This window comes from Dicentrarchus labrax, unplaced genomic scaffold (assembly GCF_905237075.1).
Source record: "Dicentrarchus labrax unplaced genomic scaffold, dlabrax2021, whole genome shotgun sequence".
NCBI classification, from domain to species: Eukaryota; Metazoa; Chordata; class Actinopteri; family Moronidae; genus Dicentrarchus; species Dicentrarchus labrax.
In genome coordinates, this window is record NW_026136718.1 from 30,042,475 (window position 1) to 30,055,714 (window position 13,240).

Genomic DNA, 13,240 nt, shown 5'->3' on the forward strand with positions numbered 1-13,240 from the left:
ACCTATTCAACATCCCATCTATTAACTGCCCTGTGAAGAGACGGGTCACCAAAACAGCCGATATTAATAATACGTTTAAGTCGTTTTTCGAGAATCTATACTCCTCAGAGGATAGACTTTCACCGGAATTATTTGATTAATTTTTTGACAAGCTGAACTTACCAACGCTATCTGACAATGAATCTAAGGAACTGGATGCCCCAATAACTTTAGATGAACTACACACAGCAGTTAAATTAACCAATAGGGGGCGCTCCCCAGGAATTGATGGGATCCCTTCTGAGCTATATTTAGAACTATGGAATATTATAGGTCCAATTTGGTTAGACACTATTAATTCTGCTATAAGAAAGGGCTATTTCCACAAAGATCTTAACACAGCACTTATCTCAGTGCTTCATAAAACTGGCAAGGATCCCCAGAACTGTGCAAGTTACCGTCCTATATCGCTAATTAATGCAGATATCAAAATTTACTACAAAGTTATTACTATGCGTCTGCAGACAAAATCGTAGGAAAGTTAATCAATCTGGAACAAACCGGTTTCCTTAAAGGACGGTTAGCATCAGACAATGTCCGCCAGCTTTTACATGTCATCGCTGATGCCAAAAAGACAAGCTTGGTGGACTCCTATTTTTTGATGCGGAAAAAGCATTTGATCGCTTGGAATGGTGATATCTGTGGAAAGTCTTGGAAAAATTTAAATTCAGTCCAAATTTTATTAAAATGATACAAGTTTTATATTCTAATCCTTCTGCTAGGGTTGTCACAGCTGGGCAGCTTTCTGATCTTTAAGTATAGGCCGCGGCTCTAGACAGGGCTGCCCAGCATCTCCTGCCATTTTCAATTTATCGCTCAAACCGTTAGCCCAATACATACGACAAAGCCCATTAGTTGCTCCAATTCAAATTGGCTCCACATCTCACTCCATTTCAATGTATGTGGACGACACACTTGTTTATCTCTCCAACCTAAAACAGTCTCTCCCAAGTGTGCTGAAAATCATAGAACACTTTGGTACACTTTCTGGTTATAAGATTAACTACTCGAAGTCGATCCTACTATTGTTGAACACAGATCTGAAGAAATTAAAAATCCAATCCTGCATACCGGTGGCACAAAAAGCAGTATATTTAGGTATAGAAATCAGTCCCTGTATCCAGGCAATAGCGAAAAATAATTACTCTTCTATTTTAAAAAAAATTGAGGATGACCTTGAGAGATGGGGAGCACTCCCTTCATCAATGCCTGCCCGTGTAGCTACAATCAAAATGAATGTGCTCCCACGTATAAACTTTGTAAGTTGTATGCTCCCTTTATCAACCCCAGTGGGGTTTTGGCAGAAACTTGACTCAAAGCTTAAAAAGTTCATTTGGAATGGGAAAAAAACCTTGCATTAAATGGTCAACATTACAACGAGATAAATCCCAGGGTGAATGGGCTTGCCCAAACTTTAAGTTATATCATTGGGCGTTCGTGCTGCGTTCCTTGAACACTGGTTTGATGCAGAGGTAGCTTCCCTCTGGAAGAGGAGCTGGTTCATCCTCTAAGACTTCGGGATGTGGCTTTCTCTGGACTCAAACATAAGAAATGTTATTCTCAATTTGGCCCGATAATATCATATGTAATACAAACTATGGTGAATGTAGAGAAATATATGGGTTTTAAATCAAAATGGCATAATCACTCCCCTATTTGGCATAACGCCAATTTATTGATGAGTGGCGTACCATTCATTTCACAATTATGGGCTCAACATGGCATTTGGACATTGGGGGATATCTCGGGCCAAAACGCAATTCTGGATTTTCCCGATCTAATGTCCCATTTCGGTATCTCAAGAAACTCACAGTTCCTCTATTTTAGAGTAAGGTCAGTGCTTAATTCGCTCAAGGTTCCTTGGGGAGTTGACTTGGGGATTCACTCTTTAATATCACTGATGGAGAAAGCTCCCCATAAGAAAACAGTCTCTTATATTTATAATAATCTCCTATCATACGTCCCTGCAGAATCCCCCGAACGCAGATCTTGGGAGGCATATATGCATCTAGGAACAGAGACCATTGATTGGGATACTGTGTGGGAAAATGTCTTTCGGTCATCTAAAAACCCAAATCACCAATTAATCCACTACAAAATTTGTCACAGGACCTACTTAACACCACGTAAAAGACATATAATGGACTTAGCTCCCAATCCTCACTGTACATTCTGTAATCAGGGCGTTATGGGTACATTGATGCATGTCCTGTGGGAGTGTCCAGATGTACAAAGGTTCTGGGTTAAAGTTGTGGATAAGGTGTCTGATCTGATAGGGAGGAAACTCCCACTGGAGCCGGCACTTCTTCTCTTAAATGATGACTCCAGGTTCAAGATTGCTGAGGTAGAACCTCAGGTAGTTTTAAGGTGGCTTCCGCCACATCAGTTATCAATAAAACATTGGCTACAAGCTCTCCTCGAGGTGATCTACCTGGAGTGGTCATCAGCTCGCATTAATAATTCCAAGCCACAAACGTTGCAGATGTGGAAAAAAGCTGCAGAGGATGTTAAAACATTATTGTCATGACCTTTGAGGTTCATCTGTGTTACGCTGTATGTTTGTAATCCTGTACATCACATTGTCCTATTTGATTGTTTTGATTCTGTAAAGAGGTATGACTGTGTGTCCCGTGGGGAGGGGTAGGAGGCGAGGAAGGGGGGAGGGATCTGGGGGTGTTCTGTGTGTTCAGTGGGGAGGGGGAGGAGGGGAGGAGGGGAGGAAGGGGGGGAGTGATGGGGGTTCTGTGTGTTCTGAGGGGAGGGCTGGGTAGCAGTGTTTTGTGTATTCAATGTTTGTGTTTAGTTCCTGTGTTATTAATGTTTAAAATCAATAAAAGTTGATTACAAATAGGTAGGTTGACTAATGATGACAAACTGATGCTACTGCCTCGATCTTTCAACGTCATTAAATTAATACAAGCAAACGACCCTAAGGCTGTATTCAAACCAAATCAGACACTGGGGCTGGCTATGGCACAGTGTAAGGGGCAAAATTAAGACTAATGAGAATGCTGCAGAGACTATGTCCTTGCCGATGTAAACTGCTAATCTGGCCAATGACAAGCCAGCACTGGTAACTGAGAAGCTGGTGGTGGGAAATGAGAAGCCTCTACTACTATTCATTCGACTAAAGTGATAACTAATGCATCTAAACCATCGACATATAAACTATGGACTCCACTTATTCCACCTGTACAAAAATGAAGTCAAAATATCCTGTACATGGCCATCTTTTGCCACTCAGACAGAGTCTGTGCAGTAATGATCTGGGTTGGCGCTGCAGTATTGATGTCCTAACATAAGGCTTTATGACCTATACTGCAGTCAGCCACCGGGGGGGGTGGGGGGTCAAGATGTTTTGGCTTCACTTTTGGAGAGCTGTCATATTGTCCATCTTTATATATGTCAGTGGTCTAAACCAGTGGTTCCCAAACCAAGCCCTCTTCATTTTGAGAGGTTACGAATACAAAAAAAAATGTATGGGTTATTTATATCAGTTCAGATCTTATTATTTCTTTAGAAAAAAATTAAAAAATGTATAAACTAGTGGACCACCCGCTCTGCCTCTGAGCCACAGTGCCCTGTGAGTATAGCAACGTATTCAGTAAGCTAGGAGAGAAAGCCAGCTGAAGACCTGTAAGTGTAAGTAGTAAAAACATTAAAAACAAAGACACGGACAAGAAAATGCTGAATTTCCTCCCAAAAAAAAAAAAGAGAATTTACCAAGACAATTATATTGACTTTGGCTTTATAGAAGCAACCGACAAAACTAGACCTGAATGTCTCAAATGCAGTGAAAAAATAGCGAATGAAAGTATGAAACCCTGTAAACTGAAGCTGAAGACTACTAAACACCCTGAGACGGTGGGTAAATCCAGGGAGTTTTTCCTTAGGAAAGAGGAACTTTTGGTGTCAAACAGGCCCCAAGATATAAGAGACAGCTTAATGTGGGCTCGAAGCGACCAAAAGCAGGCTGCATCATTTCAGTGCTCTCTCCTCATTAAGCAAGCAAAAAATAACACACAACATCGGTAAGACACTGGTAAACCAGCTTCCATCAAAATGGCTGAAATAATGTGCGGACCTCAGGTGGCTAACAAATTTAAGACTGTACCACTGTCAAACAACACGGTGAAAGAAGAATGACAGGAAACGTTGAGAACGCACAAATAGAAAAACTCAAGATGGGCCCGTTTTCTCTTGAGTTAGATGAATCTACCACTGCTACTAGCACACTACTTGACTATGAATCCAACCTTTCTCTGTCATCACTTATTTTAAAATGTCAATGTAGCCAATCACATCACAACTGCTGTCTGTAACCTGTATTTTTGTTTTCTTGAATGCCTGATGGTAAAATAATGGTATTATCTGCACTGCTGGTCAACATAGTATTGTTGGAAAACCAGGGTAGCCGCAAAACCCGTGAAAAACACAGAAAGCCCTATCTAGCGCCAGTGTTTGTAGAGGAAATCCATGAGGACTCAACAACACGCTGAGACGATCTGAGCCGGGTTCTGTTTTTCTTTGTAATTTATAGACTGGGCCATAGTGCATGTCTACATTCCAATATGTAGACCTACAAATAAAAATCATACAATTGTAAGCAGTAGAGTAGTGTGGATAAAGCTGTACCTAGACAAAACTGCATGTGGCAGCTAAGCTACATTGATTTAAAACTTTAAACCACTGGTAGGCACAGTGTGAAGGCCATGGCAGGTTAAATTAAGGTTGTGCCACTAGACTGTGAGCTGCCACCACTGGAAATCATCCCTCCAACTCCTCACAGTCAGTCAGTTCAAGGTTAGGTATGCTGTAGCAATTCACACTGATTCACTGAGTATGTTTCTTATTTCATGCAACAGTATACGTATATGTCATATTTCTATAACCGTGACGATCCAAAGGTTTCCATTAGTCGGCTTGAAAAATAGAATTAAAACACTGAAAATACAAAAGACATTTTTGTGTTTATCAGTTTACACATGGTCCAGACCACACAGTTGTGCTGTGTGTGTGTGTGTGTGTGTGTGTGTGTGTGTGTGAGAAAGACAGAGTCTGAGAGAGAGTTGGTAGACACTTCAAATATAACCAGATTCAATAGGATGTGTGAGAGCAGATCTCCTAGCCATCTGGACTGACAGTCTGCAGCTGTGCCACCAGGCCTCTAAACCCCCCCCTTCACACACACACACACACACACACACACACACACACACACACACACACACACACACACACACACACACACACACACACACACACACACACACACACGATCAAAGATTTGAAGACAAAAGTATCTTCAAATAGAGCAGGTCTAGGCCGAACTTGATCATTTAGCTAATGATATATTAACCAAGCCAACAGCGGAGCAAGAGGCGGCTAATTACCCAGAAAGACGTTTAAGTGACAGTGGTTTTAACTGTTTCAGTAATGGAACAATTTTAGGAAGGATGGGTTAGAGTAGAGCCATCATCATATCATATAGCTTGGATACCTGTGATGAGTGAAAGCTGATCTCCTGATACACACGTAACAGAGTTGTATAGTCTGTGATTCCAACTGCCATAAATGCCATAATTTGAGCGCAGCTCTGTGTACAAATATTAATATTGTGTATCTATGCCTGTAAATCCACTAAGTGAACACGTTCAGAGACCTTTGGAAATGTTCATGAGAAGAGTTACGAGTGGGTTGCTTTTTAAGTGCTAAAATGTTCAAATAATGCATTTGTTCATTCATATTCTGTTCCTGTTCAGATGATAAAGGGTGGCATAGGAAGAGAGACACACCTCCCTCTCATCATAAATCCCTCTTTCTCTCCACAGAAAGCAGAGGGGTTGCTCAGACCACCCAGTTACAGAGAAGTGTAACTGAGTGTGGTTACACAGAGCAATTACGCATACAAATATATATATATATATATATATATATATATATATATATATATATATATATTTCTTCTCTAAACAATAGTAATTGGTGCTAATTTCGGTGAAAAACACATTGCATTTCCAGTCCATCCTGTATTTTGTAAAATTGAATGCTTTTAAAGCTACAGTAGGTAACTTTTACAAACAACAAATATTTTTTGGTGATATTTGCTGAAGCTTTCACTGTATCCTCACAGTAGTACATCAGACATTATGTGTGAAAATATGTATTCAGTACTCAACAACAAACTGCTCAACTGCTGTTGTTAAAACAGAATTGCGGGTGAATCCAAAACACGAGTTGTGACTTTATAAAACTTACTGCTGAAACGGAGACACATACAGAGAGAGACAGTAAGAGGCAGCAGTGACAGTACTATAAAGTAGTAAGCGAAGTCCATATATCTATGCAGTTTGGGTAAAGTGTCATAGTGAGAGCTCAAAAGTACAAAAGCTCTTATGGTGGGGTATGCGGGATAAAGTGGAAAAGTGTTTCCCCTTTAACACAGGGCTGTTTTCGTTTTGACACAAGGTTTTTTACCTTTAGTGTTGAGAACAGGTTATCTGGAACGCTCAAGAGGTCGTCTATGGAGGTAAGTCTGCAGCCGTTAATGAATCTAACAGCCAGTGTAAATTAGGTTAAACAATTAGGTTGAGTAAAAACAGCTATTGGAAAAGTTGCAAGGGCAAGAGATTTGATATAAAGTATCCCTACACAGGAAGGTCTCAGTTCCTGAAGAGCTGCTCCCCTCTGGCCATTTCAGAGCACCGGCAGTACAAAACAAGCTCAACCACAAAATCAGGTGACCTTAGCCACTGGTGCTTGTGTGTCTGCTACTGTATGTGCGTGTATGCAGGTCTTTGCACAGTGGGTGCTGGTACATTTAGCACAGATGATTCTGATTCGGGCACTGCGTGTGGCAGAAGGACAAACATACAGACTACAAGTGGGGGGCGGGGGTGCATCGGTGTGTGAGTGTGTATGAATGTTAGTTTCTGTTCGATGGACTTTGCCATCACTGAGTGAATGTGTGTGAAAGGGTGAATGTGGCACGTAGTGTAAAAGAGCTTTGAGTGGTCGGAAGACTAGAAAGGCGTTATACAAGTACAGGTCCATTTACCATTTACCAAGTGACTGAACCGCTTTCTCTCTGTCCTCTTCTCCGTTTGTCCCCCACTCTCTCCCTCCCTCCCTTAATAGGATCCTTGGTGTGTGTGTGTGTGTGGGGAGGTAGAGCTGTGTAGAGGTCAATAGCTCCCATCTGTCACAGAGGAAGCTGTGTGGTCTATGACTGTCCTGCTCTCCTTAACAGCATTCACTCTCTCCAGAGACCATCTTCAGCCCAACTCTCAGCCTCCACACTAAATAAACTGCTATAACTAAATCCTGATGGTGAGCCAGTGTGACAAGAGAATATCCAGTCATTTGATTGTAGTTTGAATATTTATTATGAACAGATCATATCTGACAACCAACTGACAGCACTGTCATTAGGCAACATGTTTACTGTTACACAAACACTTCCCACAAAAATAACAAGTAAGAAAAAAAGCCTTGCTAACTTTCTTTCCTTTAGCCTCCTGCTGATTTGCCAGTGGAAAGCTTTTAATGTGAAACACCATCAGGACCAAAGCTTCCTCAGCTGTGTACTGTTCTTTTGCCATCTTGCCTTTGTTTATGATATTGAAGATTCAGAACGCTTGGAAGAAACGCTTGGAAGGCTGAACTGTACACCAAAGAGCTGTAACATACACATAATAATATTATACAGCCCCATACCAACAAACTGTGATGCACTGTGTGTTCTGACCCCTTTCTATCAGAACCAGCATTAACTGTTTCATCAGTTTGAGCTACAGTAGCTCGTCTGTTGGATTGGACCACACGGGTCAGCCTTCACTCCCCACGTACATCAGTGAGCCTTGGCCCTCCATGACCCTGTCTCTGGTTCACCGCTTTTCCTTCCTTGGAGCACTTTTGATAGGTACTGACCTCTGCAGACCAGGAACACCCCACAAGAGCTGCATGTTTGGAGATGCTCTGATCCAATCGTCTAGTCATCACAATGTGGCCCTTGTCAAAGTCGCTCAAATACTCACGCTGCCCATTTTTCCTGCTTCTAACACATCAACTTTGAGGACAAAATGTTCACATGCTGCCTGATATATCTCACCCACTGACAAGAGCCATGATAACCAGATAATCAGTGTTATTCACCTGTCAGTGCTCACAATGTTATGGCTGATCGTTGCAGATGTAAATGGTTGCAATCTACAACTTCACTGCTAGATGCCACTGAATCCTACACACTGGATAGCATGTGGATAGCATCAACGGTTCAAAAGTTCTAAAATATTTTATAATAAAAGCTATTTTTAGCTGTGCGGCAGTGTAGGTTTTTTTTAGTAAAGGGTAAAATAAGCCTGATATCTGAAAGTAAAGACTGGAACGTAGAAGTGTACTACTGTAAACTCCAAACCCCAGAGATTCAGCTAGAAGCTACAAATGTACCCTGAACTGAACACCACCTTTAAAAAGCTGTACTCAACACACATGTTGAGCCAACCAGTTTAGCACAAGGCACAGCTTGGTTGGGGCAGGAGATCATCGCAGGTTGGCGACCCAACTTGCTACCGAGCAAGACCACAGAAGTAGGACTCTGCTGCTGCGAGGCCACAGTGGAAACTGATGTGTTCACAGTTTGGCCTTGAGCTACATACAGGCAGAGTGTGTAATTGTCTCTAAGAGCAGTGATTTGCAGTTCCTCTGAGTGTACACAATGTGAATAACCGGCTAGAACAGCTAGGGTGCTCGCACACCGAGTACTGTGTATGTGTGTGTCCTCTTGCTGAAGTAAAAAAGACATTTACAGGACACTGTGACCCCAGCCAGGCATATCCACCAATCACTGCAGACTGCAGCAGATTACAGCAAACCAAGACTGGTTAGATGGGGGGGGGGCTGCTGAGGGTAAGAGAGAGAGAGAGAGAGAGAGAGTGTGAGAGTTAGAAAGCCACTGAGCATAAATAGAGGTGCGATGCTCTGAAGGTGACAGAGGACAGAAATTAATGGACAGTGACAAGAACCAAAAGAAGGGGATGGGGATAAGATAGAAAAAGATGGAAAGGAAGTGACACAAGGACAGGAAGACACACAGTCCAACTGACTCTTCTGACGTCTCGCCCCTTTTTGTTCTGTGCTCCAATAACAGTAAAGCAAGGCTCGGTCAGAACCTCAGTCAACTTCAACTTAGATATGCTATGTGGTAGGCTAATCTATTTAAATACACATCCACATTTTTAGATGGTTAAAAGAAAAAAGCTACATATATAGTGGACCTGTACTTGTATAACGCCTTTCTAGTCTTCAAACCACTCAAAGCGCTTTTACACTACGTGCCACATTCACCCTTTCACACACATTCACTCAGTGATGGCAAAGCCCATTAAACAGAAACTAACTCATTCATACACATACAGAAACTGATGCACAGCATCGGGAGCAATTCTGGGTTCAGTATCTTGCTCAAGGATACTTTGACATGTGGCAGGAGGATTGAACCAACAACCTTCCGATTAGTGGACGACCCGCTCTGCCTCTGAGCCACAGCTGCCCGCCCATTATTTCCTGCTACAGATAGGTCAAAACTGTGCAGTCAATGAGAGCAGTTCAACTCCATAATGCCAAACTTGTGGCTTCAAAACAGGGGTCCATATCTACCCCCTTATGTCATGAGAGAGAATCATCGGAGTCATGTGAATTACACTGTGACCCCATTTCACGCTCACTCTTGTTCGTCACCCTGTCTTGTTTATTCACGTGGTGTTATTCTAATGCAGAGTTTCTGTTGGGTTAAGTGACTCTTACCCTTTCTCCAGGCAGAGCTTACTGCTTTTTAAACCATCACATACAGCTTCTAGGGTCACCCACACTTAAGGAATTAGAGGAGCACTAATGCAAGTACTAACAATTAAAGTGGAAGCAATCTAATGTTAACACAAGACAAATGATGCTTCTCCATACTCTTGTCATTACCATACATGGTTTACATAGCATGATATTTGCAAACTGGAGACATGGCTGCAGAGACAGTATCAGTGCGATGGAGTAATTCAGTACTAGTAATATGGCTATACTGTGAAGAGCACTAAGATACAAAACTATTTGTTATTTAGATTGCAACCAGGAGCAACAGATACACTGCCTGTACCTATAGTTTACTATCTAAACAAATTGCATTTAGTGCAAAGTTACTATTTAAGGAGTTTAAGGAGTCTCATTCCAGGGACCTGGGAATGAATTTCTACAACTATTTTCACGTATGTTCTCCACCAGTTGTAAACAGACGTTGATGTGTAAAATAGAGTTCACCTTTAAAGTTAAGACTTGTAACCAGAATAATGAATTGGTCCCATTTGCTGGGCTGGTTTCCGTTTCCCAGTCCCTGTGAGCAGCAGTCTTACCTGTCTGCCTCCTCTCTGTTGCCCTGTTTCTCAGAAAGCTCCTGATCCAGGGAGGAGGAGGTACTCCCCTCTCGGCTGACCCCGCTGTTACGTCCCGGACTGTTGTCAGCTGACGCTCTCCCTCCTCCGCCTGCAGGACGGGGATTGGTGGCATCAGTGTGCTGCTTCAGAGTCTGCAGCTTGGCCAGGGGGATGATGTCGCAGGCCTGGGGTCGGTGCCATACTGTGCGCTGGGTGGAGGCGTTGTAGTAGTAGAAGCGCGAAGTGTTGGGGTCAAACAGCTCCCACCACTGGTTGTCGCCAGTTCGCTTGATGCAAACGCCCTGCGGAGGGTCCCACACGCACTCACCCGTCAGCAGGTTGGCGTACATACGCTCCCGCGTGCGCGGCTCGATGATCTCCACCCACTCCAACCTGCAGGGAGAGAGTATGGAATGAGCCTTTTAGCAAATTGGCCATGAAATAAACTGACTGTGAACTCAACTGGAGGTCCACCTCTGCCTGCAACCTCTGAGCAGTCAGAAGTAAACAAACATAACAACTCGAAAAAGAAGCAGGAGCACTTTTGATCAACATTTCAGCAACAACAGGCCTTCTCTAGAGCTCAAAAGAGAAGCAGGAATTTATTATTCCCCCTATAGCCAAGAGCATGACAGTTGCGTTGGAAGAGTATGGATGGAACAGTGTTGTGATTATCCTTGATCCTTGATTTTATTAGGGCACCTAATAAGATTTTCTTTTATGTACACACTTATGTGTAGAAGAGCTGCATGTAAGTAACTTCCTTCATTTATCCAGCTCTCATTTTCAGAAAGGCTACAGTTGTACAGTGTATAAATTATTTATCACATTCAATTTCATACAATGTCATTGTATACAGTACAAACTGCACCAAAATTTGCAATACTTACATAATCCCACTGTGATGACATCCAAAGCTTATGAATTGTTATGGGTTTTAGAGCCAGCACTGCAAATACTGCATGCAGTGAGTTTTCACAAGATTATAATGTCATGTGTGTATGTTCAAAGATGCCACCAGATATCACAGCAGCAACTCAGACCAAAAGAACGACCAGACTCATCAGACAAAACGATTCATTTTACCAAGCAGATAACTGTAAAACACGCTTCAAAGTGAGGGGAGTATAGGGAATAGTTGTTTGCTCCTACATTATATCTTTCTTTTATTTCTTAATACTAAGAATATAAAGTGCATCGCTTCCTGTTCGCTTCCACATCTTATGCTTGTTTCAGCCCAGATTCTGAAGTGAACAATTACACAACACAAGACAACAGAACAAACGTATTTTGTTCAGTAACCGAAGCAACAGAAGAGAAGTGCACAGCAGGTTGTTAATGGAGGACAACATTACACAATTGCAGAGGGATTAGACAGAGCTAGCACATAATATGAATAATAAAATGGCAGCCCACTCACATAGCGGTCTGCTGCTGCACATGCCTGCACATACACACACACACACACACACACACACACACACACACACACACACACACACACACACACACACACACACACACACACACACACACACACACACACACACACACACACACACACACACACACACACACACACACACACACACACACACACACGTCTTTAGCTTTAATGCAGCTGTTTGTATTCCAGAAGGAAGAGGGGAGGCTTTAGTATGACTCACACACACCTACGCAGCAAAACATAGACATATTTATATGCCAAAATACACAAACAAACACACACACACACCACGCAGCAGCCTGCATGTTTGCTGGATTCAGACTACTGTGTGCTTAAAGCCTTCAGAGCAGTTGTTGGTGGATAAGAGGTCAATCAATAATATCTGTGGAGCAGGCGGAGAGTGGGTGGGTATCTGTATGTCAGTTCAACGGAGTTTAATAGAGCAGGATGCAGCAACAGTGCAGGATGAGGTGATGCTGACAAAGACTTAAGCACCAGTCATTTGGCAGGATTTTGGAAAATGTCCCAGAAGCAGCGCACACTCAGGTGATAAGCAGATTTTATTCTCATAAAATCCCAAACCAACAATGTCTCCTAACAAGTATTGTGTGTGTATCAAAGCCTATATCTTCTTCCTCTGTGCCATAGAGCTCCACTGTTTTCCAAAAACACATCAATGAGCCACACTGTTGCATTGAGTGACATGTTCCTTCATTAGCACAAACACACACATTTTATTTTAACTAATTTCCACAAAGACCATCGTGCTGCCTCAAATACTCACTAGAGCACCAAATGTGGACTAATCCACAGCTGAAAGTAATCCAGTTTGTTGCAAAGAAATATTGGTTTTCAGTTTATAAAATCATTGTGCCATTTACAGACACACATTCAGTCTTGTATTTGGGGTCATTCAAAGTTCTGTAATATACAAAATATACAGATACCCAGGCTATCGATAGTAGGGCTGTACTATACTTAAATACAATTTTGAGGTACCTGTACTTGAGTATTTCCATTTTATGCTACTATATTTTGGAGGCCTGTATGTACCCTTTACTGCACTTATTTAATAACTTTAGCTAATTCATACATTTTGATGCATTACTATAGGTTAAGCTGTAATAAATCATGGACTGGCTTTTAGTGGTTGTTGAGAACTTGGTGAAAATAAAAGGCTGCAGACAAATGGTGAGCTGGCCTTCTTGCTATGTCTGGTGTTGTTGCACTTACCTGATGTTTGTGTGTGTTAGCAAAAACTCATTAGTTTATAGTTTCATTAGTATTTAGTTTTTATTATAAGTAATGTAATCATAACAAATGTACAGCGGTC

At 42.0% G+C, this 13,240-nt stretch overlaps 1 protein-coding gene across 3 annotated transcripts in view; it reads right to left on the minus strand.

The window, feature by feature from the left end:
* Nucleotides 1-13,240, minus strand: part of arhgap39 (Rho GTPase activating protein 39) — a 120,459-nt gene that overhangs the window by 33,234 nt on the left and 73,985 nt on the right. For all 3 annotated transcript variants that reach the window (XM_051377774.1, XM_051377776.1, XM_051377775.1), the window contains exon 2: nt 10,440-10,853. In XM_051377774.1, coding sequence (XP_051233734.1) covers nt 10,440-10,853 — 414 coding nt within the window. The remainder of the gene's footprint in view (nt 1-10,439; nt 10,854-13,240) is intronic.